At 45.8% G+C, this 25,531-nt stretch overlaps 1 protein-coding gene and 1 long non-coding RNA gene across 7 annotated transcripts in view; one reads left to right on the top strand and one right to left on the bottom strand.

Annotated features, from left to right (window-relative positions):
* LOC105886999 overlaps window positions 1–25,531 on the top strand; it is an 88,645-nt gene that overhangs the window by 44,598 nt on the left and 18,516 nt on the right. For all 4 annotated transcript variants that reach the window (XR_001161293.2, XR_002773434.1, XR_002773435.1 and 1 more), the window contains 2 exons: window positions 20,609–20,685; window positions 24,250–24,416. This is a non-coding gene — a long non-coding RNA (uncharacterized LOC105886999). The remainder of the gene's footprint in view (window positions 1–20,608; window positions 20,686–24,249; window positions 24,417–25,531) is intronic.
* MTMR3 (myotubularin related protein 3) overlaps window positions 9,040–25,531 on the bottom strand; it is a 151,554-nt gene continuing 135,062 nt past the window's right edge. For 2 of the 3 annotated variants that reach the window (XM_023513294.1, XM_012805248.2), the window contains 8 exons: window positions 23,903–24,098; window positions 22,941–23,126; window positions 19,637–19,807; window positions 18,170–18,315; window positions 16,077–17,490; window positions 14,753–14,863; window positions 14,194–14,282; window positions 9,040–11,248 (listed from right to left, as the gene is read on the bottom strand). In XM_023513294.1, the coding sequence (XP_023369062.1) occupies window positions 11,077–11,248; window positions 14,194–14,282; window positions 14,753–14,863; window positions 16,077–17,490; window positions 18,170–18,315; window positions 19,637–19,807; window positions 22,941–23,126; window positions 23,903–24,098 (2,485 nt within the window). In that variant the 3' untranslated portion in view covers window positions 9,040–11,076. The remainder of the gene's footprint in view (window positions 11,249–14,193; window positions 14,283–14,752; window positions 14,864–16,076; window positions 17,491–18,169; window positions 18,316–19,636; window positions 19,808–22,940; window positions 23,127–23,902; window positions 24,099–25,531) is intronic. The other variant, XM_023513295.1, reaches the window with a different exon arrangement.

Here is a 25,531-nt window from a genome sequence, read left to right as displayed (position 1 = left end):
GGGAAATTAAGGAAGCCCTTAACTTTTGCAAAAATGATCCTGTGATTTATTACACTGTGGAAAATCAAACATGAAACGATGTCCTAAAGTGCAATTGTACAATTATTTGGGGAAGTAATTACACCTAAAATACTCCCTTTGTACAAAGAATTAGCCCACAGTTGCAATGACATTTTGTTAAAAGATATTTGTTTTAACAAAGCATTTGAGATATACTGGTCAAAGGATAAAAAATTTCAGTTAGATAAGAGTAATAAGTTCAAGAGGTCTGTTGCACAAGATGGTGACTTTAGTTGATAACAATGTAATGTATTCTTGAAAATCACTAAGACAGTAGATTTTACATGTTCTTGCTACAAAAGATAAGTGTGTGAGATAACGCATGTGTTAATTAGCTCAATTAGCCATTCCACAATGTATACATATTTCGAAACATCATGTTGTAGATGATAAATATATATAGTTTTTGTCAATTAAAATTAATCAAAAAAGAGGAACTTCTTTTAATAAGTTTCATTTTGCAAGGTAAAATTCTGATCAAACCTTTCTCACTATTTGCTATGTAAAACTTGGTCTCCATTTTAAGTGGAGACTATAAGAGTCTTTTTCAGGTCCCTGTTCTTTTGGGATGAGAGTCTTTGAATATATTTGTCTGATGTTCTCTAATAGGCAGCACACACTAGACAGCAAACAGTGCCTGAGACAGAAGTGCCGTGTCATCTCAGGGAACAGTAGGGGCAGGGATGTGTCTGAGTCACCAGTGAAGTTTGCACAGAACTTCTACCCTCAATTACTTGTTAAATAAATGAGTTGCATATCCAGAGCCATCAGAAACCAAGACCTCATGGTGGAAGCCTTGGTTAGGGTCCCCAAGCAATAAGGGGTGACCGAGCAGATAGCTAGGCACTTGTTCTCAGCCCAGTCCAGGATTTTCAGGCTTTGTCAATGATCTCTGAGGGTACAGAGTGCCCTGGAGGGCAACAGGGCCACCAGAAATGGAACTGGCAAGGGTGTTCTGGGAGACCCAGCTAAGGAGAGGCAGAGATTCCTACTGCCAGCCCCTCTGCCTTCACCTAGGGCAGCACACAGAAGCTGTAGCTTTAGGTGTTCTGGTTTATTCTTACTGGGTAGGGGTCAAAACTTCCTACAACTGAGCTTCATAAACAAAGTGAGTGACAGAGCTTTTCCTACTCCCAATTTTCCTGGTTCCAGGAAGTTTTGGTGGTATCAAGGGGAACTCAACTACAATATGGAAATGGGTGAACTTCCTACTTGGGGTAGAGAGAGAAGAGGGCAAACTGGCCACCAAACTTTTACCCCTGCTCTAGGCGCTGATTCCATCATCCAAGCAAAGGACAAAAGCCAAGGCTAAGTGCGGCAGGCCTTTTGGTTCAGGTGAACCTATTTCTTCCCTCCTTTTGGCTAACAAGGCTGGGCTAACATCCTTTAGCTCCATGAGAACTAGTCCCGAGTTAATACCACAGAACTGCATGATGGTAGGGGAGCAGGGTGTGTACACAAGCCATGGTCACATAGGCTGGTGCAGTGGGGACACCTGTGCTCTCACAGTCTCCCCAAATACCTGGAGAAGGAGGCCTCGGCTGCATTCCTGGCATAAACTCATATGCAACTGTGGTTAATAACAGGTCTATATCTCTAAGGAAGCACATGTGCAAGGAGGGCACCATACCTAGGGAGCAAGGATAGGAGGACTGCCAACAAAGTCCCACAGACAGAGCTCAGTAGCACAGCGGTTATGGCACCAGCCACATACACTGAGGCTGATGGGTTTGAAACTGGAGTGGGCCAGCTAAACAATGACAACTGCAACAACAACAAAAATAGCCAGGCATTATGGCAGGCACCTATAGTCCCAGCTTCTTGGGAGGCTGAGGCAAGAGAATCACTTAAGCCCAAGAGTTCGAGGTTGCTGTGAGCTGTGATGCCACAGCACTCTACCCAGGGTGACATAGTGAGACTCTGTCTCAAAAAAACCCCAAAAACCCAAAAAGTCCCACAGACAAACCAATTGGAGGGGCAGAAGCAGCAGCCAAAGGTACAGCAAGATTGCATGCTGCAGAGTGTATAGAACTGGTTGCTTTTTCTAGGAGTTTCATGGTGAAAGGGAAGGATCAAAACGGGGTACTTGCTGGAGGCGGGGACTTGCAAGAACTGGCTTTTCAGGCTGGAAAACTGGATAGTTTTAGGGACAGGGCAAGGGGCCAGCTAAACACAGTTGCAAGAAAAAGGGGTTAAAGTCATGATGGACATGGTACAAAGCCTGATAGCATCTATTCTGTCTATATAACTGGTCTATATCTCAAAGGAAGCATGTGTGCGAGAAGGGCACCATACCTAGGGAGCAGGGACAGGAGGATTGCCAGCAAAGTCAATACCATCTTTGTCACTTACTGAACGGTTTCTGTTCCTTAACCCTCAAAGTATTAGGGTTTCTAGTGGAAACCCCTGTACCATGGTTTGACTAGTCTGCAACAGACACTGCAAATGAGTCAGTGGATAGCTTTCATAAAAAACAAAACCAAGACAACCTGCTAAATGAAGGTCTTAATTCAGTTGCATCTAGGTAGTGGGAATTTTACTTATATGAAGTCTGTGTATTCTAAAGTGCAAAATACTATTGGATATTCTATAGTAGAATCTTTTCTGTACTGAAAACAGTCTTTCAACTGCTCTGTAAACTGAAAGGTTCACATACTGGGTTGTTCAGAGTCCCTCACAATGCCCATAGCCTCTTTCTGCCCCTTCTTGGCAGGGCTAGGAGGTGCTGGGAGAACACTTCTTGCCTTGAGCCCTCAGAGCCCAGCAGCCAGGCCTGCACCTGCTTCCGCCAGCTCAGTATGAGCAGCAGCAAGACTGGTGTGTGTTTCCTATTTGGATAAAACAGAATCTACTTGGAGCCACTCAGCACTGGTGTCCCAACCAGCTGACCTGCCTCCTGGAGGTGGCCAGCTCACTGACCTGAAGGTGTATGGTGCCCTGGTTCTCCAAAGCCAGGGGATCACATTAGATGTGGGATGGGATAGTGGAGGTGGAGAGAGAGGACAAAGAGCAGCACTGCTGGTGACATTTGTTCTTGACCCTTCCTCTGCCAAGCTTCCAAGATGCCAATGTAGCAAAATACCATTCTGAGGTCTGTCACTCATCCCTCCCACAGTGCCCACCTCCTGAGTCAGCCTGAGGGTATCCTCATAGAAGCACCTCTTTGGATATGTGCTCTGGTTCAGAGGTGGCTGCCTTCTTGGCTGGGCAGTGCCTCCTGTCAGCAGAGATGCACTACTTCAGGCCTTATACCCCAGGGGGCACCTCTTAGCTCCTCTGGGCTGTTTCTCCAAGAGCAAGGCTGTTTAATTCCCCACTCCCCCCCCCCCGAAACTAAGACGCTGTTCCAGGGGTCCATGGTAATTGATTCAGAGGCAATACTGGCCTCCATTTAATAGCTGGTTTATTATCGAGTCAGATGAAGAACAACAGAAAAAATCACACCATCCCTGAGGACACAGATCATGTCCTAAGGGCTCACAAGAACTTCTAAAGTGGGAGCTGTCCCAGTACAGTGCATGCCACTTGGTCCCAGCACTTTCTGGAGGACTCAAAAGAACCTCTACCTCTAGTTCCAAGGATTGATCTTCGAGCTGGCAATATACAGAGGAGCACCCACTTAACACTAACTCATGTCTATTTTAACTTGGGACCCATCCTTAAGTATATTCAGCAATTTTGGGCTCTTGTCACCTTATGGTAGGGAGGGCCATCTGAACTAAAGTCTTCACTTCTTTTTCCAATCTTTGGCTCTGGAATTCTTATGGGGACAGTAAGAACACATAGGCTGGCCTGACTCCTACCTCAGGTATCTGCAGCATGGGCCCACTGGCTCTGCCTTTCCCACTCTTCAGCCTAGAAAGCTAGTCTACATGTCCTGGTTCTGCCTTTGGTCAGGAACGTAAAACTCATCAGGTGCTATATCAGTCTCCACTGGACTGCTGCCATGGCAGGACTCAGGAATGCTTAGATGCTGCTTCAACCCCAGCAAGTGGTTTCTCTGAGCACCCCATTCCCATTCCCTTTATACAACTTTAAAGCATGAGTACACATGCAGACCTTTGTCTGTTAAAAAATTAAGTCTTGGCCAGACGTGGTCACACCTATAATCCTAGCACTCTGGGAAGCTGAGGTGGGTAGATGATTGCTTGAGCTCAGGAGTTTGTGATCACCTTCAGCAAAGCAAGACCCACCTCTCCTAAAAATAGAGAAACTAGTGTGGTGTGGGGGGCACCTATAGTCCCAGCTACTCGGGAGGCTAAGAGGACTGTTTGAGCTCAAGAATTTGAGGTTTCTGTGTGCTATGATGCCACAGCACTCTACTGGGGCAACAAGGTGACTGAAACTCTGTCTCAAAAAAAAAAAAATTCTTTAATACATATGTGAACTTTTATCTTTGGCTAATGATACATTTGCAGTTTAGTGCAAATCTCAGTTTGGAATGCTTCAGGAGTCAAAATTTTACCCCTATAAGGTAGAAGAAGCCAGGGTAGGACCTAGTTTTAATACATGGTGGTACAGAAGTGCTACCTGACTGTGACAGTTCCAGTGTTTGCTGGAAGCCAGAGACAGAAATGCCACCTCATCTGATGGGGAAGTAAACATTTACTGAGAACCCATGTTCAAGTTCCACTGAGGAGCCAAGTCCTCTGCTATAGATGAGCAAACAGCTCACAGAATTCCCTAAACACCCATAGACTCCACCCCAGGTCTGTGGTCTCTGAAACCCAGGTTGTTTCCAGCAAATAGGCAGTTTTCAAATGACTTTTGCATCAGTGCTTCAGTGTGGGTTCTCTGAAAACATCTGTTCCACATGTCATGTTAAATATCAATAACCATCTTTAAACGATGTATACTCAAGTGTTTAAGATATACACTAGTGGGGGCTGCCTGAGACTTCACGACAAGGTCTCCAATGCTGGTCTGGGTGTGGACTTCGCAGGGTCACAGATGGGAAGGCACTGGCCCAGTGCTGTGATCACGAAGGTGCAACTCAATGCTAGTGGTCCTCACATTGGAGTCATTCTAATGCTTATAACTTCTGGGTGTCTCTACCTGGTATGTGTAGAGTAGGTAATGAAAGCAGGTGTTGGATATTCTGTTAATCCCCTTTTCATTCATCTACTTCAGGCAAGCTGTGACCATTACAATTTGCCAACCACTTCTCATAAAACGCAGGATTTTTTCCACATATTGTACAACCAAAACAAAATTCAGAAATAAATTAGATGCCAAGACAGTTCACAATAGTCATTTGCATTCATCAAAAATGCTCTCCCTCACCCAAGATTTTATGATTTGAATGTACATGATTCTTTTTTTTTTTTTTTGAGACAGAGCCTCAAGCTGTCACCCTGGGTAGAGTGCCATGGCTTCACTGCTCACAGCAACCTCCAACTCCTGGGTTCAGGCGAGTCTCCTGCCTCAGCCTCCCAAGTAGCTGGGACCATAGGCGCCCGCCACAACGCCTGGCTATTTTTTGGTTGCAGCTGTCATTGTTGTTTGGCGGGCCTGGGCTGGATTCGAACCTGCCACCTTAGGTGTATGTGGCTGGCGCCTTAGCCACTTGAGCCACAGGCACCGAGCCGTAGATGATTCTTAATAACATGACTTGTTATGTATTTGAAATGTTAAAGGAAAACAAAACATTGGGTAATACTATCATAACTTTTCAGTTATGGTTAGGAGGGAGAAGAGGGCACATGCATTTTGGTAGCAACTACTAAGCTCCGCTCCAAGATTCCTGGCTTGGCTAACTCAAAGGCTATATTCTGGAAGCTAAAGAGCACAATAGGAGGACGGAGTCGGTAAAGGTCTTTTTATTTCAATTTTGCTATAAAATCATTGGGTAATCTTGATGTCTTTTGCCCCTCTCTGACCTTCAGTTTCCTCAATTAAAAAGGGAGAGTTTGGATCAAATTGGGTTGGGTTTTCAGACTTTTAAGCATCAAAACTTTTCTTCCTATCAGGTATTACTTGGAAGTCTAATAAATATTTGAGTAGGCCTGGGGACTCCCTCCCCACGGTAGCCCCATAGAACAGTATGAAAACAATGGAAGCAGGTGATTTAAGGTCCCTCCCACCTCTAAACATCAGGATTTCATGTATTCTACCTCTGGAAGACAAATACCCCATACCATCCACTTCCTTGCTGAGCTCCTCCCTCTTGAACTATGGGGATAAGCTGATTCCAACCCTTGCCCTAAGATGCTGCATCACAGCACTGGCTGAAGAACCAGAGTAGCAACCCAAATCCAGGGGCTGAACAACTGTTTGTGGGTGAAAATTAGATTTATTCAATTTAAATGGTCACTGAGGCTACAGCAGAATAAATGCTGTTACAATAGGCAAGCACTACTGTCAGCAGCAACACAGTTCATTTCTTAAACAGCATCCAGGCCTCATGGGTTATGTTTTCATTTTTTAGAAAAATCTTATAAACCAGTTGGGAAGTAAAGGCCAATTTTAAATGCCAATGTAAAACAAATTTCACTGAAAATACAATTCAAATGCAACTGCTATGAGCAATGTAAGAAAAGTTGACTAAGAACTTGGATATAGTAGAAAAGACCTTAAATGGTAAATAAAATACAATAGCAGCATTTAAAAACTTTGTAATTCCCATTTCAGAAGATGCCCCTCCCCTGCCCATAATCCCCCATGCCTCTACCACGTGCTATCCCAGACAGAGGCCTGGTTCTAGCAGAGAGGCAATTGCTATCTTCACAGAACATGCAGCAGATGAACTCTACAGTAGCCAGGAGGAACAAGGCTTCAGTGCAGATATGTACAGGTCACCTCCTACTCCTGACAAGAAGCCTGTCAGAAATCTGGTCCTGCCCTTTAGATATCTTGTCAATAATCTCAGTAACCTCAGCTTATACTCTTCTTGAAAATGTGATGAAAAATTAAACAGGTGGGACTCCTCCCACATTACCCAAAATTCTAAATGGAGAATCAGTCATTTTGCTCCACAGCACAGGCCCTGTTTTTAACTCTGTTGTGAGCCCTATCCTCCACGAATGCAATTTGATAGATACAGCTGCAGCTCTGGGGACAGGTCACTTGAATTGGCACCAGCTAAATGAAATTCTACAACAGCACCTTCCGATCAGCCTTCATTCTTTAAAGCTCAATAGAGGTCAGGGCTAGAGTTAACTTCAATACATATGTGATCTCCTAACCTCAAGTGCAAGCAGCCAAATCTATCAACTATCTCAAGGACAATAGCCTATAATCTTATTCTAGCATATATACCTTCAATTCCCATTTTGACATTTGTTAATAGCTGGAGATCAGTTAACAGATCTTCTGGCACCATTCTGTTCACTCTCTTTTAGATCTGCCACAGTACTGTCATTCATTCTTAAAATATTCTTTGCTAATATGGAAAGTAACTGAGCATATTAGCAAAATTACTAGAGAAAAAATTTCTGCATATCCTCACTGGAAAACCTCAGTAGATTAAGGCAGCAGTATCATATTTTCGGATGAAGATTATGGAGACAAAAGTATTAAAAGAAGGAAGATAATGAGTGCCAGGATAGGAGAGTTCTGAGATGAAGACATGCTGGCAGCTCAAGGTCACTGTTAGTACCCCCACTGCTTCAGAGCAAATTCCTCTGCGTGACAGCCTGAAGAGAGCTGGGCTTGCCCACAGAAATGCCTTTGTCCATGTGCAGCCACCTTCATCTGGGCAACTCCTTGTCTTTGATCCACACTGTGCTTATCTCACTAGCTTCTGTGCCTACTCCCAGATGCTCTCCTCTTAGGGCTCCCAACAGCTTGCTGGGCTATGCCAATCTCTTAATTCACTGGGGGATAAACCATTTGACCTCAGTAATAGTGGCGGTGTGTAGGCACTGCTGGCTATGGCATACAGATTGTGCACAAAATGGTCTAAACACAGATTGGGTCACCAGTCAACTGAAGACAGCTGAGGTGCGCCCTCACCCACTAGAGGACAAGGACAGGGTCATTCTCAAATACCTGCTGGACTGTGCTCACAGCCTTTAAGACTAGAACCCCCTGGGCTGGCTGTTTTTAAGTGGTATGTACTAGTTCTTAGTACATACTAAGAGGGTACATCCAGAAAGTAACCCTAGAGAGACTGCCCCCAAAGGCCCTCAGGAGGGCTCTGCGTACATCACTCTTAAGGCCCAATCTACTCACCACAGAGGTTGGAGCTAACAACCTGAAAGGTGGGCACCACTCAACGCTAACTTTGCAGAGGAGGGTACTGCATGATATATGCACAGACCCATGGGCTGAGCGGGATGCAGGAGGAAGAAAATCTACCTCGTGAAGAGATAAGAACTACTCTAGAAGTGAGTAGATGCCACAGCCTTGTTGGTTGGAAGTACAAGTCAAAGATCTAAGCAGCAGAGGTTCTTCCGTGTGTGTGTGTGTGTGTGTGTGTGTGTGTGTGTATAAACTTCTAATAGCCCAATCACATCCAATTCCGTGTTTGCCCCCAAGTTCTTTCTCTGCCCGCCCATATTCTGTCATCCAGTAACAACAGGCAGGAGTGTTTTCTGATCCCCACCCTTCATCTCCTTCCACTCCTTGCTGCACCACAGGGCTCTGCTCCTAGGTGCCACTGCAGGTGCAGCTTAATGCTCTTGGGGTGGGCTGGGATTACAAGGCCAGAGCAGTGGCTGCCCTGAAATCAGAGCAGCAGCCAAAAAGAAAAGAAAAGGCCCAGAGGCCAGAGGTAGTTTTATAATTGATGTGCAATTCTTTAGATACGGAAGCACAGCTGATGGCTGAGATACTTTGCCCTCTTTTAGCTTAGGAGATCTTTGGGGCAAAATTAAGGAAATGTGTTTTGGTACTTGGGCGTCATGGTGAGACTCCTTGTCAAGGTCTAGAGTAGAAAAGAAATCTGCAGTTTGCCAAAGGTCAATTCAGCAGCACCTCTAACCACTTCTGTGTAAGAGGGAGAAGAGATGAAAAGGGGATAAACCACAGGGCGAAGAATTAGAACGTGTTAGCAAATGCTACCATGCGGAACACTCAACTTTATTCGCTTTATTTATATATTTAACAATTCTAAAGTATTTACTTCTTGTTGTGACAAAAATGAAAAATATAGGAGCAATGACTGACTCCTCTTTAGGAGAAAAGGGTTATATGTACAGCTACGGAGAGTTACGGTTCCTCCTTTACATACAAAGGAAAATATTAATAAAAAAGTGCTTCATTGATCAAAAAAGGGCTAAAAGTTGCAAGCATTTATTCACACTGTACATCAGACCCAAGAAACCCGTATCATAACCTCTTGGCACCTGTCATTAAGAACTGCACAATCTTCAATTAGACCGACTTACCCCGATCTGCATGACCAGACCACACAGTGCGGAGAACTATACCTTGTTTCCCTAAACTCAAAATTCTAAGCAACCTGCTGCCGCTGGAAGTCAGAGACATGCTCAGATGCTCTGGGCTTTGCCTGGACTGACAGCATAAGTGAAGGCTTCTGAGCCACACCTTAACCATGCTTGGGCACACACAGGAGCCACCTTCCTGAGATGCAACTTGCCCTTGGCCAGGGAACTGCTTCTAAAGGGGCAGGAGAGTACAGAGCAGGGTCAGAACTTTGGTGTTCCCTACCTTACCCCGACCCCTCACCATAATCTGCCCTGCCACCAGTTAGCAGCTTTCCACAGAGCCAAGCAGGGCCCTTCCCCAAGAGGGAGGGCAGGCACAAAACATGGATGCCAAGATTACCAAGCACAAACCTCAGCTCCTCCCCATCCTTCCCATGCTCACCTCCTCCACTATTCTTGATTTAAAGCTTTCTGGACCATATCAAAGCTCACTGAGGAAAGGTGCCCCAACTCTGCTCTAGGCCATGTCACTTCTCTAAGGAACCCTACAGAGTCACCAAGTGGCCCTTCACTGCTGGCCAGCAACCAGACACATGCTTAGTCAGGCAGCTAGGAGCAAGAAAGAGGACTGCTGGGCCCTTCCTCTTGCTCCAAGAAAGGGAAGAGGAGGAAGCTGATTGTATGGGGACTTGCTCCCTTTTCCAGAGGCTTGTAACTAAAGGCTGATTCTACCCCTTAAGGGGGAGATCCATGATTTGTTTGGTTTGGGAATGGGGAATTTTTGGAACCCTGAGTCTGGATTTCCCTATGCTGGCCGAGGAAGAGAGATTATATGGGGTCCAGGCCCCAGAAGGGGGACACAGGTGGTGTGCCTGGGCTCAGGGCAAGCTTTGGCCTTGGCTATTACATTCTGGCTAGTCTTCATTCTTTATGCCTGAGGGTGGGAAGCGCTACAGAGCCTGGTCCAGGGAGGTAACCCTTTGAGGGAGCCCCAGACAATCTGAGTCAAGTTAAAAACAGGGAATAACATGCTGGTGCCCAGCCCCTCTCACTGGCCTCAAAGTAGCAAATGCCGTCCTTCCCCAAAAGGAGGCCTGTGCTCCTCCCTCCAAGTGCCAGTCTCATTTATTTGTGAGAGGGGGCTGGCCCAACCTCTCTCATGAGGGAGAGGGGCACCCAGGCAATGCTCTTGGGGCAATCGCTTTCAGCATCCCCAAGAGCAAAGGTTTTCCAGTCAGCCCTGATGAGGTGGTATTGTGAGGAATGGTCATAATGTTAGCACTGGCTTTCTTCCCAGCTTACTGTCTCAGATCTTTACTCCTGGCTCTGACCAGCCTCCTCCCAACCCAAAACCAAGCCGTCTCTCAGCATCACCTGATAGCAGGTAGCTCAGCAGTTATAGGGGGCCTGGCAACCTCTGGTCTTCCATTAAAAAAAAAAATTAAGACAATGAGAGGACTTTTGTTTCTTCTGAAGGCAGAGAGGATGGGAAAGGTGGGGTGGCGATGAAGGACAGGAAAAGAAAATCAATCTACAATCCAGTGGTACATCCCAAATTTCTGTCACTCTGTATAGGTAGTTCCATGCCCCTACTCCAAAGTGCACGGGCCTCTCCGTCTGCCCAGGCTGTGTGGGCCTCTCAGAGGAACAGCATCTTGGCCTCTGCCCACCCCAGGTCACTTGAGCTTCAGTTTGAAGTGGCAGCAATGGGCTTATCCAGTTCAAGGTCAATGCTGGAGCTGGTGGGATGTAGGCTGCTATAGCAAGACTTGCACACTCGACTGGGTTCAAAGAGCTGCTGGCTGGGAACTGGAACCTTCTGGTTACAACAACTGGAACAGAATACATTCCCACAATTCCTTGAGATGGAAAGAAGAAACAAAATAGTGTTAGTGTCAGCTAGCAGGTAGGAGTGGGGAAACTCAAGGTCAAAAGACAGACTTAGCTATATGTGATTTGGACATGTTGGAGACTTCTCAGAGATCAAACACTTCGATTTCTCTAGCCCAAGAACAAGCTGGGCAGGGAGGGCATCCCTACCTAGCAGAATCATATGCCACTTTTAATCCATGGCTGCCTCGCCACAATGACTCTGTGTTTCCAAGTGTACAGGAAGATGCTGCTCAAGAGAGATGTGTGAGAACAAACGGACCCAATACTGGATAAATCCTGATCCAGGAAAACCCAGTGGCCACACCCACCTGGGCAATGGCTTCTGTGTAGCTTGTACTCACTGAGAGGCCAGAGTCAAATGGAGCAGCCTTTGGGCCATTCAGATAAAAGAAACAACTACAATCCAGCTGGGGAATGAGAAGCTTTGCCCAGGGGCTTGGAGGCAGCAACACAGAGTAGACTGCTGCCATCTTGGACTGCTCTGCCAGCAGCATGCAAAGCCAGGGGACACGCAGCCTGTGATGCATGCTCAGAGTGAAAGAGGGGAGGTGGAAGGACAAGTGCACAGATGAACATACAGGCACATACACACCCCCTTATTAGATAGGTGTCAGTCAATTACAGCTCACTCCCCTGCTCCATGCATCGCCCAGGAAAATCACAACTCTACCAAAAGGCCTGACTGTACCCAGGCCCTAGCCCTCCCTCCTCTCCTCCTCCTCTGCAAGCCTAGCTCTGATGCATCTGTGACACACAGATCCATACACCCAGACAGTTGCCCATCGTAGCTAATAAAGAGAGAACTAGAAGAGGATGAGTTTCTGCCCAGCCCTACTTTTCCTGGGCTCTGAAGTACAAATCAATTCCAAGGAGCCCAAGAACAAGAAATTCCAAAGAACCTGACAAGCTCACCAAAAACTAGGGAGAAGGCAGCTAAAGGGAAACACTCTTAGCCAGCATTGCTCACTAAGTTTCCATTTATGTTTCTCAGAATGCAAAGCTACTGCTGGATTAAGGGCCACTTAGGCACAAAGAGAGAATACTGAAGACCATTTGGGGACAAAAGAATATTGCAAAAGGAAAAAGCAAGGCAAGAGTGCAATGGAAGGACAAAGACTAAAACACATTTCATCTTCTAACAGTGGTTCTCAACCTTCCTAATGTCATGACCCTTTAGTACAGTTCCTCATGTTGTGTGACCCCCAACCATAAAATTATTTTTGTTGCTACTTCACAACTGTAATTTTGCTACTATTATGAATCATAATGTAAATCTGGTATGTAGGATGTATTTACATTGTTACAGAGGAGTAACACAGGTTGAGAACCGCTGCTCTAGAATATAGTAAGTACTTCATAACTCTGTTTCTAAAAAAAGCATGAGTCAGCAAGAACCACAGTTACACAGAAAAAAATCTGAACATCTACATTTATTTAACATCCCTCTGGAGTTCAGCTCAAAAACCTGACATCAATTTGATCAGTTAAACTTTTCTGACTTCTTCTGACCCTAAGTGGAATCTTCATGCCAAAACAATTCTCGGGAAAGATCACCTCTGCTCAGTCCTGGTCTCTTAAAACAAAACAAAACAAAACCAAAAAAGGAGCAGTGATACTATTTGACCTGGATCTTACTAGAATCATTCTGGACACCTTAATGAATTACTAATCCAAAAGAAATAGCTGTGACAACCTAACTGACTCCCATACAAGACCAGCCTCTGCTGAAACACCACTTTTTGTCGCAAGCAAGATGGCCTGGCTGACCTGTGTGGATAAGAGGGGAGCACATAACTGCAGCCTGACTCATTTTTTTAAAATTTTGAGACAGTCTCAAGCTGTCACCCTGGGTAGAGTGCCATGGCGTCACAGCAACTTCAAACTCTTGGGGTCAAGCAATTCTCTTGCCTCAGTCTCCCAAGTAGCTGGGACTACAGGCACCCACCACAATGCCCGGCTATCTGACTCACTCTTACTGGCCTCCTCAATAGCTGCTTTGGACCCCTCAAACCCACCTGCCTGCCCATGTACCCTAGGCCCAAGGTTTCACCCCATGAGTGCAGAGAAAGGGGAATGACAGCGTTAGTGTGAAGTTATTGTAGATGTGCACACATCACAGACAGGTTGTTGCAAATGCTCACCACGTTTGATCAACACGGTCAGTGTCCCTGCAAGGAGGGGAAAAAGAGCTCAGAGGAGAAGCCAACCAAAGGCATTTGGGCGTAGGGTAAAGGGTATGGAGATATGGTGTATGTCCTAAAGTACCATTACTAGGTATAGTTGTTCCAATTCCAACCCAGGTTCACCCATGTGGGTGACCCATGGCACAACTCAGATAAACTTCTTATCCCAAGAACACTGAGCTACCATCTCAGCTGGGAGAAAGCGTCTCTAGTAACTCACTACTCCAACCCAGCAAGAGAAAGAAATCAGGAGCCTTAAGGATTGGAAGATTCTATCCTTAGCTGTCCTTCTTGCTACCCCCACTTAGAGCTGCTCACCAGTGGCATAAGGGAGGACTAGTTTGGAGTCAGGGAGCAGGGAAGCACTAGGAAAATGAAGTTCCCTGCCTACAGCAGAACTATTTTTGCTCATGGCAGCCATGTTAAATAGGAAAAAATTTTATACTGTGAATAAAGAAATGGTGATTTTCAGTGGTGGCTGTTGCTATACTAATCTGGGAAACAAAACAAAAAAGGCTATCATTTGCACATTTCAAAATTTAATAGTGATCATTCCAAACTGGAACAAAGACACCAAATACAGTTCTGAAAACAGAAAAGATGAGACCCTAAGGGTCTACCAGACAGAACACTGGACAGCCAGATGCCCACAGCTCTCCACTTGCAAGCTCTGTGGGCCAGACATTAGCCTCCACACCCAACCCACCCTACCGCACTCCTCAATGCACCTGCAGTGGTGCTTCCTACTGGCGAGCCAGAAGGCACTGTCACACGCGTAGCAGTGGGCAGCCAGGTGGTCAGGGAGCCAACGGGTCATCTGCAAAACATGTGAGACCAGGTTAGTGATAGGAGATGAGCCATACAGCTAGAGCCAGCAGAGCTATGCTGGGTCAGCAAGAGTCACAAGGACCACAGAAGCTCCAGTGGCACTGTTCTAGCAGATTTGATGTCAACAGTACAAGAAAGGTGTTCAAATCATTTCCCTGGAGGGGATTCCATCTCCCCTGAGACAGAATGGCAGGCAGCAGCAACCTGGGTTCCTGTGAGAGCTGGCAAGGTTCCAGTTCATAGAAGCAAGGAAGAGGGAGGACCAGCTCGCTCAGTCTCCTTGGCTCAGAAATTCTAAGTTTGACATGGGTTTACAGGAACTGAGAAGATGCCAGTGGCTCAAAGCTAACTGTGCTATGAGGTTCTTCCTTAGCCAGGGGCATGGGGTAGGGACAGGGTTGGAGAAGAACCATAAAATATTTGTATAGATGGCACTCAGAGCAGGGGCTGAGCCTGTACCTCTGTGTCCTGTTTATCCACCTGTTCCCAGCTGGCTTCAGAGAAAATCTCTGTGCTGCAGCGAGACAAACAGTTCTGATCCAGATTGCTTTCCGAGTCGGGGATTGAAGTCTGTTGGCAAACAAACATAGCTGAACAGAATGAACCTGGTCTCCTCCCAAAAGAAAGAGTTTGGGAAAGGAGGGAACACTGAAGACTCTGGGTGGGCCTGAATGATAGAGCTGCCAAGCCTGCAGGTGCATCAGTTATGAAGAACTGGGTTGGACAGGTGCAGAGATGGGGCTGGGCTGGGCTTAGCAGGGAGAGGGATATACTGGTTGTATGCAGTGACTGTATGTAGTGACACCAGAGAGGAAAGATAGACCTTAGTGTTCTAGAAAATGAGCGAGAAGTGACCAAGGTGGAATGGGAACCCTAGAGTATCAGCTGCTCCAGTGGGGCTGTCAACTGAACCCTGTCATTTAGTTAAAGCTGAGTGCTTTGGGCATCGCCTCCTTTCTCAGAGGACTCTTTGGGAACATGAAAAACCATCATTAGCAAGAAGGAAAAGCCAACAACTCACTTTGAATTGAAAGTCACTGGATGTGACTGCCTTTAATGTATGCTGACCACTTCAGAGCCAAGCTCACACTTAAACTTGAGCCTGCTGAGTTAGACCCAGCCAGAGAAGACAGCGCCTCCCTGAGAAGGGAGCCACTGAGCCCCATAAGCACTAACTCAACATTGCTAGAAACCAATCCCTTCTCTCTATTTCTAATGTTAGCACCTGCCACATGGGTGGTGCCATATTTATTTAAAGAGAACTAAACCATGCTGAGAGTGGTGGCTCCTGACTGTAATCCCAGCACTCTGGGAGGCCAAGGTTGGAGGATCACTTGAGACCAGGAGTTCGAGGCCAGGATAAGCAATGCAGTGAGACCTGTGTCTCAGCCCGTGTCTGGGAGGACTAATACTTTTACTAGTTACTAAGGTAGGATGGGTACTACAACTTGACAGGAGTATTTGGTGCTGCCCTACTAACATCATTCTGACCAGGAGTTCAAGCCTTTCTGAAGACACGAAAAAATTTAGTCAACCATGAAGTATGTGCTAACTCTCTTCCTGTAGGATATCTGCAGAAAGTAGTAAGCAAAGCAAAAAGAAGAGGCAAGCTGCCACTGACACGGCTGAGGCTAATATCCAGCCTCTCTCAACAGGGCTGCTCTGGACTATTCCAGTCCTTTTAGAAATCTGTACCAATCACCATGCACTGAGCACAATGGGTGCCCTGCCTCAGTGCACCCCATCTCCTTGGACAGCTATGAAGGAACCTTGGGCCACTCACCACTTCATCACCAAAGTCCCCATTAAAGCGTAGGGAGCTGGTCAGGTACTGGCTCTCCAGGCGATTCTTCAGCTCCTGAACTTGTTTCTTCAAGGTTTCCACTTCCTGCTGGTGGCCTGATTCAATCTGACGCAGACGCTGCTGGATTGTGTCTGTATACACAGTCATGCCATCATCGTCCAGGTGGCTGCGGGAAGGTTGGTCGGGGCTACTGGTGGCAGACGGTCTTCCAGAGTGGCTGTGTAGCCACTTGTGCAAGTTCCTTGAGTGTAAGTGGGCAGAGCTGCAGCTTGTAGCAGACAGCTGGCAGCTCAGTGAGTCCTTGTTCCTAGCTGCCTCCCCACTGGCACAGTGCCCATTGGGTGCAGAGTATTTCTGGAGAGTGCTAAGCCTTGGGGGCTGTTCTGAGGCCTTATTTTCAGTCTCTGGGGCACCGTTGCACACAAGTCCCTCTTTACATTCAGCTAAAGGCAAGGCACAAGGGGAACGTGTTGGACTGAAGGTACTGCCATAGGAAGTCCTGTGCACCACAGATCCTACCACCTGGGGCCTCTCAACCAGGCTCCTCTCCAAAGGCCTGGGCTCCACAGTTTGGGGAAGCACATCCTTGCCACCGAACCCACCACTGTTCACCAGGCAAGGTATTTGGTGGCCTTGGGGCCCACTTTCTGACTTCACCTTATCATCCATTAACATGTCCATGGAACTGTCCAGGTTTGGTCCTCTGGTCTCAAATGGGACTTGGGAAGGTATGAGAGAATGTGACTGTGAGGTATCATAGCCAACTTTTACATCTGTTAGGACTGGAAGGACTGTTTCCTCTCTCTCCTCTGCAGTCTCTCCTGTTCGAGGCTGCTCTACAGGGACCTCCTGGGAATTCTCTCCCTTGGGTGGGACCTGGAGAGAACTGGGGAGAACACTGTGCCCACCCTGCTGCTCAGGAACACCCTGTGGGAACAGAGCTAGGCCTGTGCCTGGTTCACTCCTCAGAGCAGCATCATTCGGTTCAGGATCCTGATGAAGTCCCATTGCTGAGCCTTCAGGTTTCTGCCCTCCCTTCTCTTTTGTTAAGAGAGTCTCCTCTGTGACTTCTTGCATCTCACTGTCCCCTCTGTGAGGCTCCTCTACTCCACTCTCCTCTTTGGTGGCTTCTTGCAAAATGTTCTCCATCTGCCCTTCGGCCACTCCAGCTGCAACAGACAGCTCGGCACCCCCCAGCACTCTGGTGGGCTTCCCCAGGCTGTCAGCAGCAAGAGGCTCCTCTCCGGGACCAGCCAGGCTGCTCAGTTCTAGCGAGCGCCGGTGCTCCTGCCACTTCTCATTCAGGCTGGGGTCGCTGCTACGCCGGCTGGCCAGAGGCACCGTGTTGTCGCAGGCTGTGGTCAGATTGTCGAATGATCTAGTCTTTGGTAGCCTAAAAGAAAGGAGTTTGGGTAAAATGAGAATCTCACAGACTATTCAGAGGGAAGAAGGAGATGATAGCTTTTAACAAGCTGTTGCTTCATAATTGGGCCCATTACAGCTACTTAAGGAACTGTGACATCTCTGGAGGGAGGCTCAGACTGTTGGAGCAGCAAGGCTCCAGAGTCCTCCTGTCTGCAGATTTCCTCATCCCATACCCACACATATAAATAAGCAAACAGCAAGTGCTATTTTCAAAAAGATGTTCTTCATGATGCTGCTGTTTCTCAGCTTATGGCAAAGTAGCATTGTTGATTTTTTTGATATAACATTTTAAATTAATGCATTACCTATTAGTCTGAATTTAATAAAGCTAAGTCACAAGTGGCAAAGCCAAATTTTCTATCATCTGACTACATGTGCCCTTTAAGTCTCGGATGCTTCCTTCATGGCAAGAGCACAGAGCAGAGGGTGAAACAAAAATTAGGGGCTCAGGGAAAACCTAAAGAATTTGCTCCATCACTGGGAAACTGCTCAGTGTGTGCAAAAGAATAAAGAAACAACAGGGCCTAGCTCACTTCACAGTTTCATAGGTCAGAAATCATTATAACATCCCTCTAAAGCTGTAGAGATCTAAGAAAGATGCTGCAGAGTTAGACCACAGCACAATCTCTGACCATGTCTGGGCTCACCGGCTAAGGTGGGTATCATCAGGGCTGGTGCCTGGGGCTGGGTATGGTGCACAGCTATCATCCACAGGGGTGGACGGGGATGGGCAGGGCAGGTACACGGCACTCCACAGCATCAGGTTACGCACATGGCACACGGGGTACAGCACCTGAAGAGAGACGGGAGGATAAGGGTTTAAAATGTCCCAATAAGTCTTCTAGAAATGTCTGCAATGAGAATCAAGAATAGGTACCCAGCTGAATATCCAACAGGGCTAGCGGGGTCTCCACAAGAGGCAGCATCTGTGCCTTTATTTCCCAAAAAGACCAATACCAATACCTTGAAACATCACATGGCAACATTTTCCAACTACAGCCCCTTGTGGGTGTGAATATCTAAAGGATTTTTTAAAGATTCCTTTCATGTTAACTATTTTTCGTGTCACCTTCATTATATGAATGACTTTCAAGAGCTTGATTTGTTGGTTTTACTGCACAAGAGAGTTATTCTGTTAGACGGTAATTATCTATTCCTCTGGTACAAAAGCTTGGCTTCAGTAGACACTGTCAAACCTGTTTTATAGGCTCATTTAAATTAGTCATGTGAAAAGGAGGGAATTTTCTTCCTGTACTGCTATTTCCCCAGCCAGCACAATAAAGGGGAGAGAAGCAGTTATCTTCTACCCTTTTCTGGATGACATAAATGTAGTGAGAAGTATATTAATAGTCCAGCAAAGTTGGGTGGCGCCTGTGGCTCAAAGGAGTAGGGCACCGGCCCCATATGCCAGAGGTGGCAGGTTCAAACCCAGCCCCAGCCAAAAACTGCTAAAAAAAAAAAAATAGTCCAGCAAAGTAATAAAACCTCTAATCAGCCTCCTTTTGACTTCTTTAGGGTTTAAGGTGCGTGCTGACAAAGGGAACATTATCATGTCTTCACATAGATGTGCCTCTTTTTCTCTGATTAATGGAAGGTATTCCTTTGGGGAACAAAGTCTTAACAGGCCTGCCAGCTCTCCACGTGAGCAAAGACTCACAAAAACACACACACCAATGTCAAACAGTTTCCTGTTCTCTAGAGGCAGAAGCTGCAGTGGATATCATTGTTGACACAGGGAGAGCCTGGTGGCAGCACATTTTGAGCTATCGGTGGCATCCAAGAAACAACTTAAATGCCTCTTCTACCCATTACACAAAACATGCTAGAAATAAGCTCTAGCAGGGGTGCCAGAAAAGATTCAGGTTTAAGGTGGCAAAGTAGAGGTGCATGTTCAACCAAACGACCCTGAGCAGAGAGCAGTCAGACGAAGGTCAAAGCATCACCAGGAAGCAGGCCTTTCTTAGGACAGAATGGTAGGGGGAAAATGGCACCAGCCTACCCAGAGATAGCAGAGATGCTGTCACAAAAACAATCACTACTTGAAAGGTTCCCATATGTCCCCCACCCCCAAATTCCTTCTGCTGATCACAAAGGAAAGGCTAAAAAATACATACGGCTTCTGACTGAGAGGAATACAGTAGGTTTTTGAAAGCCTTGTTGCCTGCTCGAAGAAGTGACCACACGGAGCACGTCCGTTCCTGTGTATGCTTTTCCCCTCTCTCCTTAGCATTGTTGCACAGGAATGTTCCAAAGAGGCAAGAATAGGTATGCTGTACCAGTTTCACCTATGGAAGTCCAATGAGGCAAAAATTAAGTAAAAGGACATGCATTCTCTGATCCTATCCTGACATCCCCAAGAATGCTTTAGCTCACTCTGCTGGGGGAGCCTGACAAGCCAAGCAATAGCCTTCTCCTCATACCAATTCCAGGGCCTGACTTTAACCACCATCACTCCTGAGTCAAAGATTGTTGGCACTTTCACTCCTCTTAGCTTCCCTGGTAAACAGTCTCTGAGATTCTGAGTTAAAAGCCACTCTCACAAGCAACAAAGAATAAGAACTGGGTACAGGAGCAGGTCTGGGTACAACTCAAGTCTGATTGGAAAGTACACTTGTAAAACTATTTGTTCATTCAACAAAGCATCACTGAGCATTTCACACGCCCCAGACATGACTATGGTGCTGGCCAGCCAGCAATAATCAGCCAGTGCTTCTGCCTTGTTGGAGTTTAGTTGTAGGTAAAGGGTAACCGGCACTATGGTGTACAACGAGGCAGGGTGAGAGGAGCAAGGCAGGTGTGGATCAGTATGGGAAGGGAAGGCCTTACTGCTGGGACCTGATGAAAATGGGAACAGGCATATGGGTATGGAGGGACAGTGCTCCAGAAGAGGCAACTGCAGGCACACATGCTTGTGACAAGTATCAACAAGGAGGCTGATGTGACTAAAGGAGGCTGCACAAGGGGAAAGCCTAGATGAGTGACTTTAGGAAGGCCACTGTAAGAACTTTGGCTCTTACTCTGTGTGAAATGTAAAGCCACTAGAGGTTTTGGAGCAGAGGAATGACATTGTCTATCTCATATTTCAGGAGGAACTCTGTGCTGGGTTGTCGAATTAGGACAGGAGATGATGGTGTAAACCATTGCGGCATCTGGAGGAGTGGCAGTAAGTAATCAGGGTTTAGATATATTTTGAAAGCAGACCTGCAGACTCTGACAAACAATGTAGGGTATAAAAGAGAGTTGAGGATGGCAAAAAGCTTTATTGTCCTAAATGACTGGAAGGATGTAGGAGCTGTACAACGAGATGGAAAACGTCTAGAAGATCAGGTTTTATGGTGGGGAGATAGAAAAATCAAGAATTAAGTTTTGAACTGATTAAGTCTGAAATAACATTAAGACACCCAAGTGGAGATACTGAGGCTGCAGTTAAGTGGAAAGGTCTGAACTGAAGGTGTATGAATGTAGGACTCCTCAGCATAAAGTCACTGGACCAGCTGAGAACTTTAGAGAAGGGTGTAGATGAGAAGCAGCCTGGAGGCTGAGCTGTGGGGCATTCTGACATTCAGAACTGAGATTAGGACAAATCAACAAAGGAGATAGAAAGGACCAGCCAGTAAGGTAAGAGGAGAACTAAGAGCAAGGAAGTGTTAGACAGTAACTGAAGAGAGCATTTCAAGCAAGAAGCGTTGAACTGTACTATATGGTGATGACAGATGAGAAATGAAGCCTAAGAAGTAAACCCTGCATTAGCAACAGGAAGGTTGCTGGTCACCTTAACAAGAGCAGCTTTGGTAAAGTGGCAGGGTGAATGCCTAATCGGAATGGGTTTAAGAAGGTGGAAAGGGAAGAATTTGAGATAGCAAGTGTGACAGATTTGAGGAGCTCTGCTGTAAAGAGGAACTGAGAAAGCGATGATAGGCTAGAGAGGAACACAGGACCAAGAAAGGGTACTGGAGACACTACACCACATTTGTATGAGGTTGGACAATTAAGCTCACGAACTTATCCCAGAAAAAGTGCTATCTACCCTCATGCTGACTATCAATCACTACAGTCATCTTTGAGGTGCTTCCCTTTGGCAGAGATGTATGCAGCACTTTTTCTAGGATGAGTTCATGAATTTAACTGTCAGACCTCATATGATGACAGCTCTGATGGATATTCCAGAAAAAGATCCAAAATTGCTTTGAAAGGTAGACTAGATGCTGGCATCAGCGCCTAGCTTCCCAAAGGGAGTACTTTGACTGTACTGATATTCAGTAATGAGGTACACAGCACTTTTTCTGGGATTAGTTCATGAACTTTTTTTTTTTTTTGAGACAGAGCCTCAAGCTATCCCCCTGGGTAGAGTGCCATGGCTTCACTGCTCACAGCAACCTCCAACTCCTGGGCTAAAGCGAGTCTCCTGCCTCTGCCTCCCAAGTAGCTGGGACCACAGGTGCCCGCCACAATGCCTGGCTATTTTTTGGTTGCAGCCATTATTGTTGTTTGGTGGGCCCAGGCTGGATTCGAACCTGCCACCTTAGGTGTATGTGGCTGGCACCTTAGCCGCTTGAGCCACAGGCACCGAGCCTAGTTCATGAACTTAAGGGCCCCATCTCATACACTGATGGCCACAACCTCAGGAGGGAGGTAAACATGCCGACACAGAAGACAGACAGGAGAAAGCAGGGGCTGCTCAGTTGAGCAGGTGAGAGAGAACGGGAGCTGATGTACACATGGACAGAGGGCTGGGAGAAGGCAAGGATAGGGTGCATCCTCTGTCACAGGAGAGGACACAGCACATGGTACAGATATAGGGGAGTTGGCAGATGGATTGGAGGGAGCAGAGGACATTCTGATTGCTTCTGCTAGTTAAGTTTTCTATCACCCCTTTTAAAAGCTAAGCTTAAAACTACTCAACCTACTAACTATGGATTCACTGAGTAAACAAATGCCTGTTTTAAAGTTTTTTTTTCTTTCTTTTCTCTTCTCTTCTTTTTTTGAGTCTTACTCGGTCACTCTGAATAGAATGTCACGGCATCGTAGCTCATAGTAACCTCAAACTCTTGGGCTCAAGCAATCCACTTATCTCAGCCTCCCAAGTAGCTGGGACTACAGGTGCCTGCCGCCATGCCTGGATAATTTTTCTACTTTTAGTAGAGATGTGGTCTTCCTTTGCTCAGGCTGGTCTCAAACTCCTGAGCTCAGGCAACCTACCAGCCTCAGCTTCCCAGAGTGCTAGGATTACAGGCATGAGCCACCACACTCAGCCAATGTTTTTTTCTTTAATAAATATGGAAGGAAAAAAATCATCCCTCTATTAAACTCTAAAAAGGCCACAGAGTTTCATGTGAAAATTTGCCCACTAATATGTGTACTGACACCTTCTCAAATTGAGACAGTCTCTGAAATGAAGAATCACAAACCCAAACTCACAAGGAATGCTTCATTGAACTCAAAAGAGCAAGGAAATTGCCTCTGAAGCTGATGAACACAGTCAAGCCACTGCAGAAACACTGGGCAACGCTCATTCAGGTCATCCGAGTTCTCCCCATGACCACACCGGTCAGCAAATTTATGGCCAAAATCCAGCCACTCCATCTCCACGAGGACCTGGAAACCCTGCAGGGAAGCACCCAGGAAAGACCATTTGTGCTGGACTGTCCAGACTGTGACAGTCCTGAGCCTGATGTCACAGACAGCAACCCCCTTTAACAGTCTTCCTTCCAGTAAGCCCATCCAGCCCAGGCCCTGAGCCAAAGGGTCTTTCCTGGATGAGACATGTGCTTAGGGAAAGTTCTCAATTCCCTGATGGTTATTCCATAGTCAATGGAAGGGTACTAACTGTGCATTTATCTAAGCCTTTCTTGAGTCTGTTCTTTGGCCTCTTTCATTCACTATATAAAAGCCACACTTATTTTTCTAAATTTCTCTTTTATTTTAAAATTTCTGCCTTTAGTGTTATACTTACAAAGTCTTCCCTACCTCACATTTTTACTAATTTTCATACATATTTTAGGGTACTTTACAGGTTCTCTTGTATCTTTAAGTAGGTCTCCTCTCCACAGATGCTCTGTGGTAATATCAAGATCTCTATCCTAATAAGCATGCCAAAATTCTTTTATAGAAGCCCCATTTTTCTGAGGCAGCTAAAACTTTCCCAAGTAGGCTGCAAAAGAAAGTATGTCCACATTCTTAAGTACCTTGTTACCCATAATATACATCATTTTACAAGGAGCAAGAACTGTGGGAGGCACCACTACAATTTAGCTCAATGTAAAGAAATAATAATTAAAAATGCAGAAATTTCATTTTTTTTTAGACCTGATAATAAACCCCCAGAGACCTTTCCCCCACTCATCCTGAAGTACCAAACCTTGTTCTTTGGATGTGCTTACCTCTATGGTTCGGTAATAAGGGTCCAGCAAGAGCTTTGCCAATGCCACAATTTGAGGGGTGCGGTCCCAGCCGTCTGAACAGTGTACTAGCACCGGTCGCTGATCACGATCCACAGCATGCACCACTAGAAGTGCTGATTTCAGAAGCACAGACAGGTGATGGAGCCATTTCGTGCTTTCAAGAGCTGAGAGCCAACTACAAAAACAGGAGGAGAAAAGGAAATACTGATGTTTATAACTTACTCCATTATGCCCAATGCCTGTCAAATTAACAAGCAATTGCTTAAGATTTTTTCCTCCAAATATAACGTCAAAACAAACAGAAAAATCTCTTTGTGTTTTCAAAGCATGTCCATGGATAAGACCCAAGCCCTACTATACAACATAGGAGAGCCTCAGAAATAGACTCTGTAGGCTAGGCACAGCAGCACATGCTTGTAATCCCAGCACTTTGGAAGGCTGAAGCAGGAGGATCCCTTGAGGCCAAGAGTTCGAGAATAGCCTGGACAACAAGGTAAGACTTCATTTCTACAAAAAAATTTGCTGGTGTGTGCCTGTAGTCTTATCTACTTAGGAGGCTGAGGAAAGAGGATCCCCTGAGCTCAGGATTTCACAGTAGCTGTAACTGCCACTATACCCTGGACTCCAGCCTGGGCAATAGCTCAAGACCTGTCTCTTAAAAAAAGATAAGAAATCCTACTTAATAGACACTACTAAATAATAAAAAAAAATAGATGCTATGATTAAAAGGACCATCTTTTATTCCAAAAATCTATACAGATAATCTCCTAAAGAAAATTAACATTTTATATTTCAGTCCATGGAAAGCGTAAGTAGTTCTAGAATCTTCTAAAGCAAATGTAGCCATTTCTGAGATGTAAAATAGAAACTCCACCAACAAACTCAAAAACACAAACTTAAATATAAATACGTATACAATTAAGATAAAAGCTGGATGCCATATGCAAAAATGGTACAGACATTATCATCTATTTCCCAGACCCTAACACCCCCCACTGTTCAAGTCTTAACTAAAACTGGACAGGCCCAATCTAACAATTAAGACTTAGGCAAATCAGTACACCAATGGCCACAAGTATTGCCAGGCTTAACACACACCAGATTCAGCAGGGATTTAGAGGAATTTTTTTTTTTGAAAGGCCTTTCAGGAGTATCAGATAGCAAGAACTGCCCCCTGCGAGCAATCACAAGCTGATCACAAATGTTTGTTTTAAATCGTGTTGACATTTTGTTTCCTCCACCCCTCCTAATCCCTAAGAAAGAGTTCTGTTTTTCCCAAGTGAGACCAGGTTTGTAGTTAAGACCACCATCCAGTCCTTCAAACACTGACTATAAGGAAGGAATAAATGCTTCTGCCAGGGGACTCTAGACCCTTAAGAAAACTATAAAGGCCTACTAAACATTAGGGATGGATTGTGAATTTCTGGAATAACCTAAGAAGGGGGGACTTGCCAGGCAAACAGACAACAAAATGTGATGAATATGCACTAGTTTCATAATAGATTAGGTTTACCAAAAGACTGACTTCTCTAAGAGCTAACCTAACACTGTTATCTTAGTCACAATTGGACTTTAGCACAGTGCCTAGCATACAGTAAGGAGTCCTAC

Source organism: Otolemur garnettii, unplaced genomic scaffold (assembly GCF_000181295.1).
Source record: "Otolemur garnettii isolate 467f Iridium unplaced genomic scaffold, OtoGar3 scaffold00038, whole genome shotgun sequence".
NCBI classification, from domain to species: Eukaryota; Metazoa; Chordata; class Mammalia; order Primates; family Galagidae; genus Otolemur; species Otolemur garnettii.
This window is presented reverse-complemented; position numbering and strand designations above follow the sequence as displayed.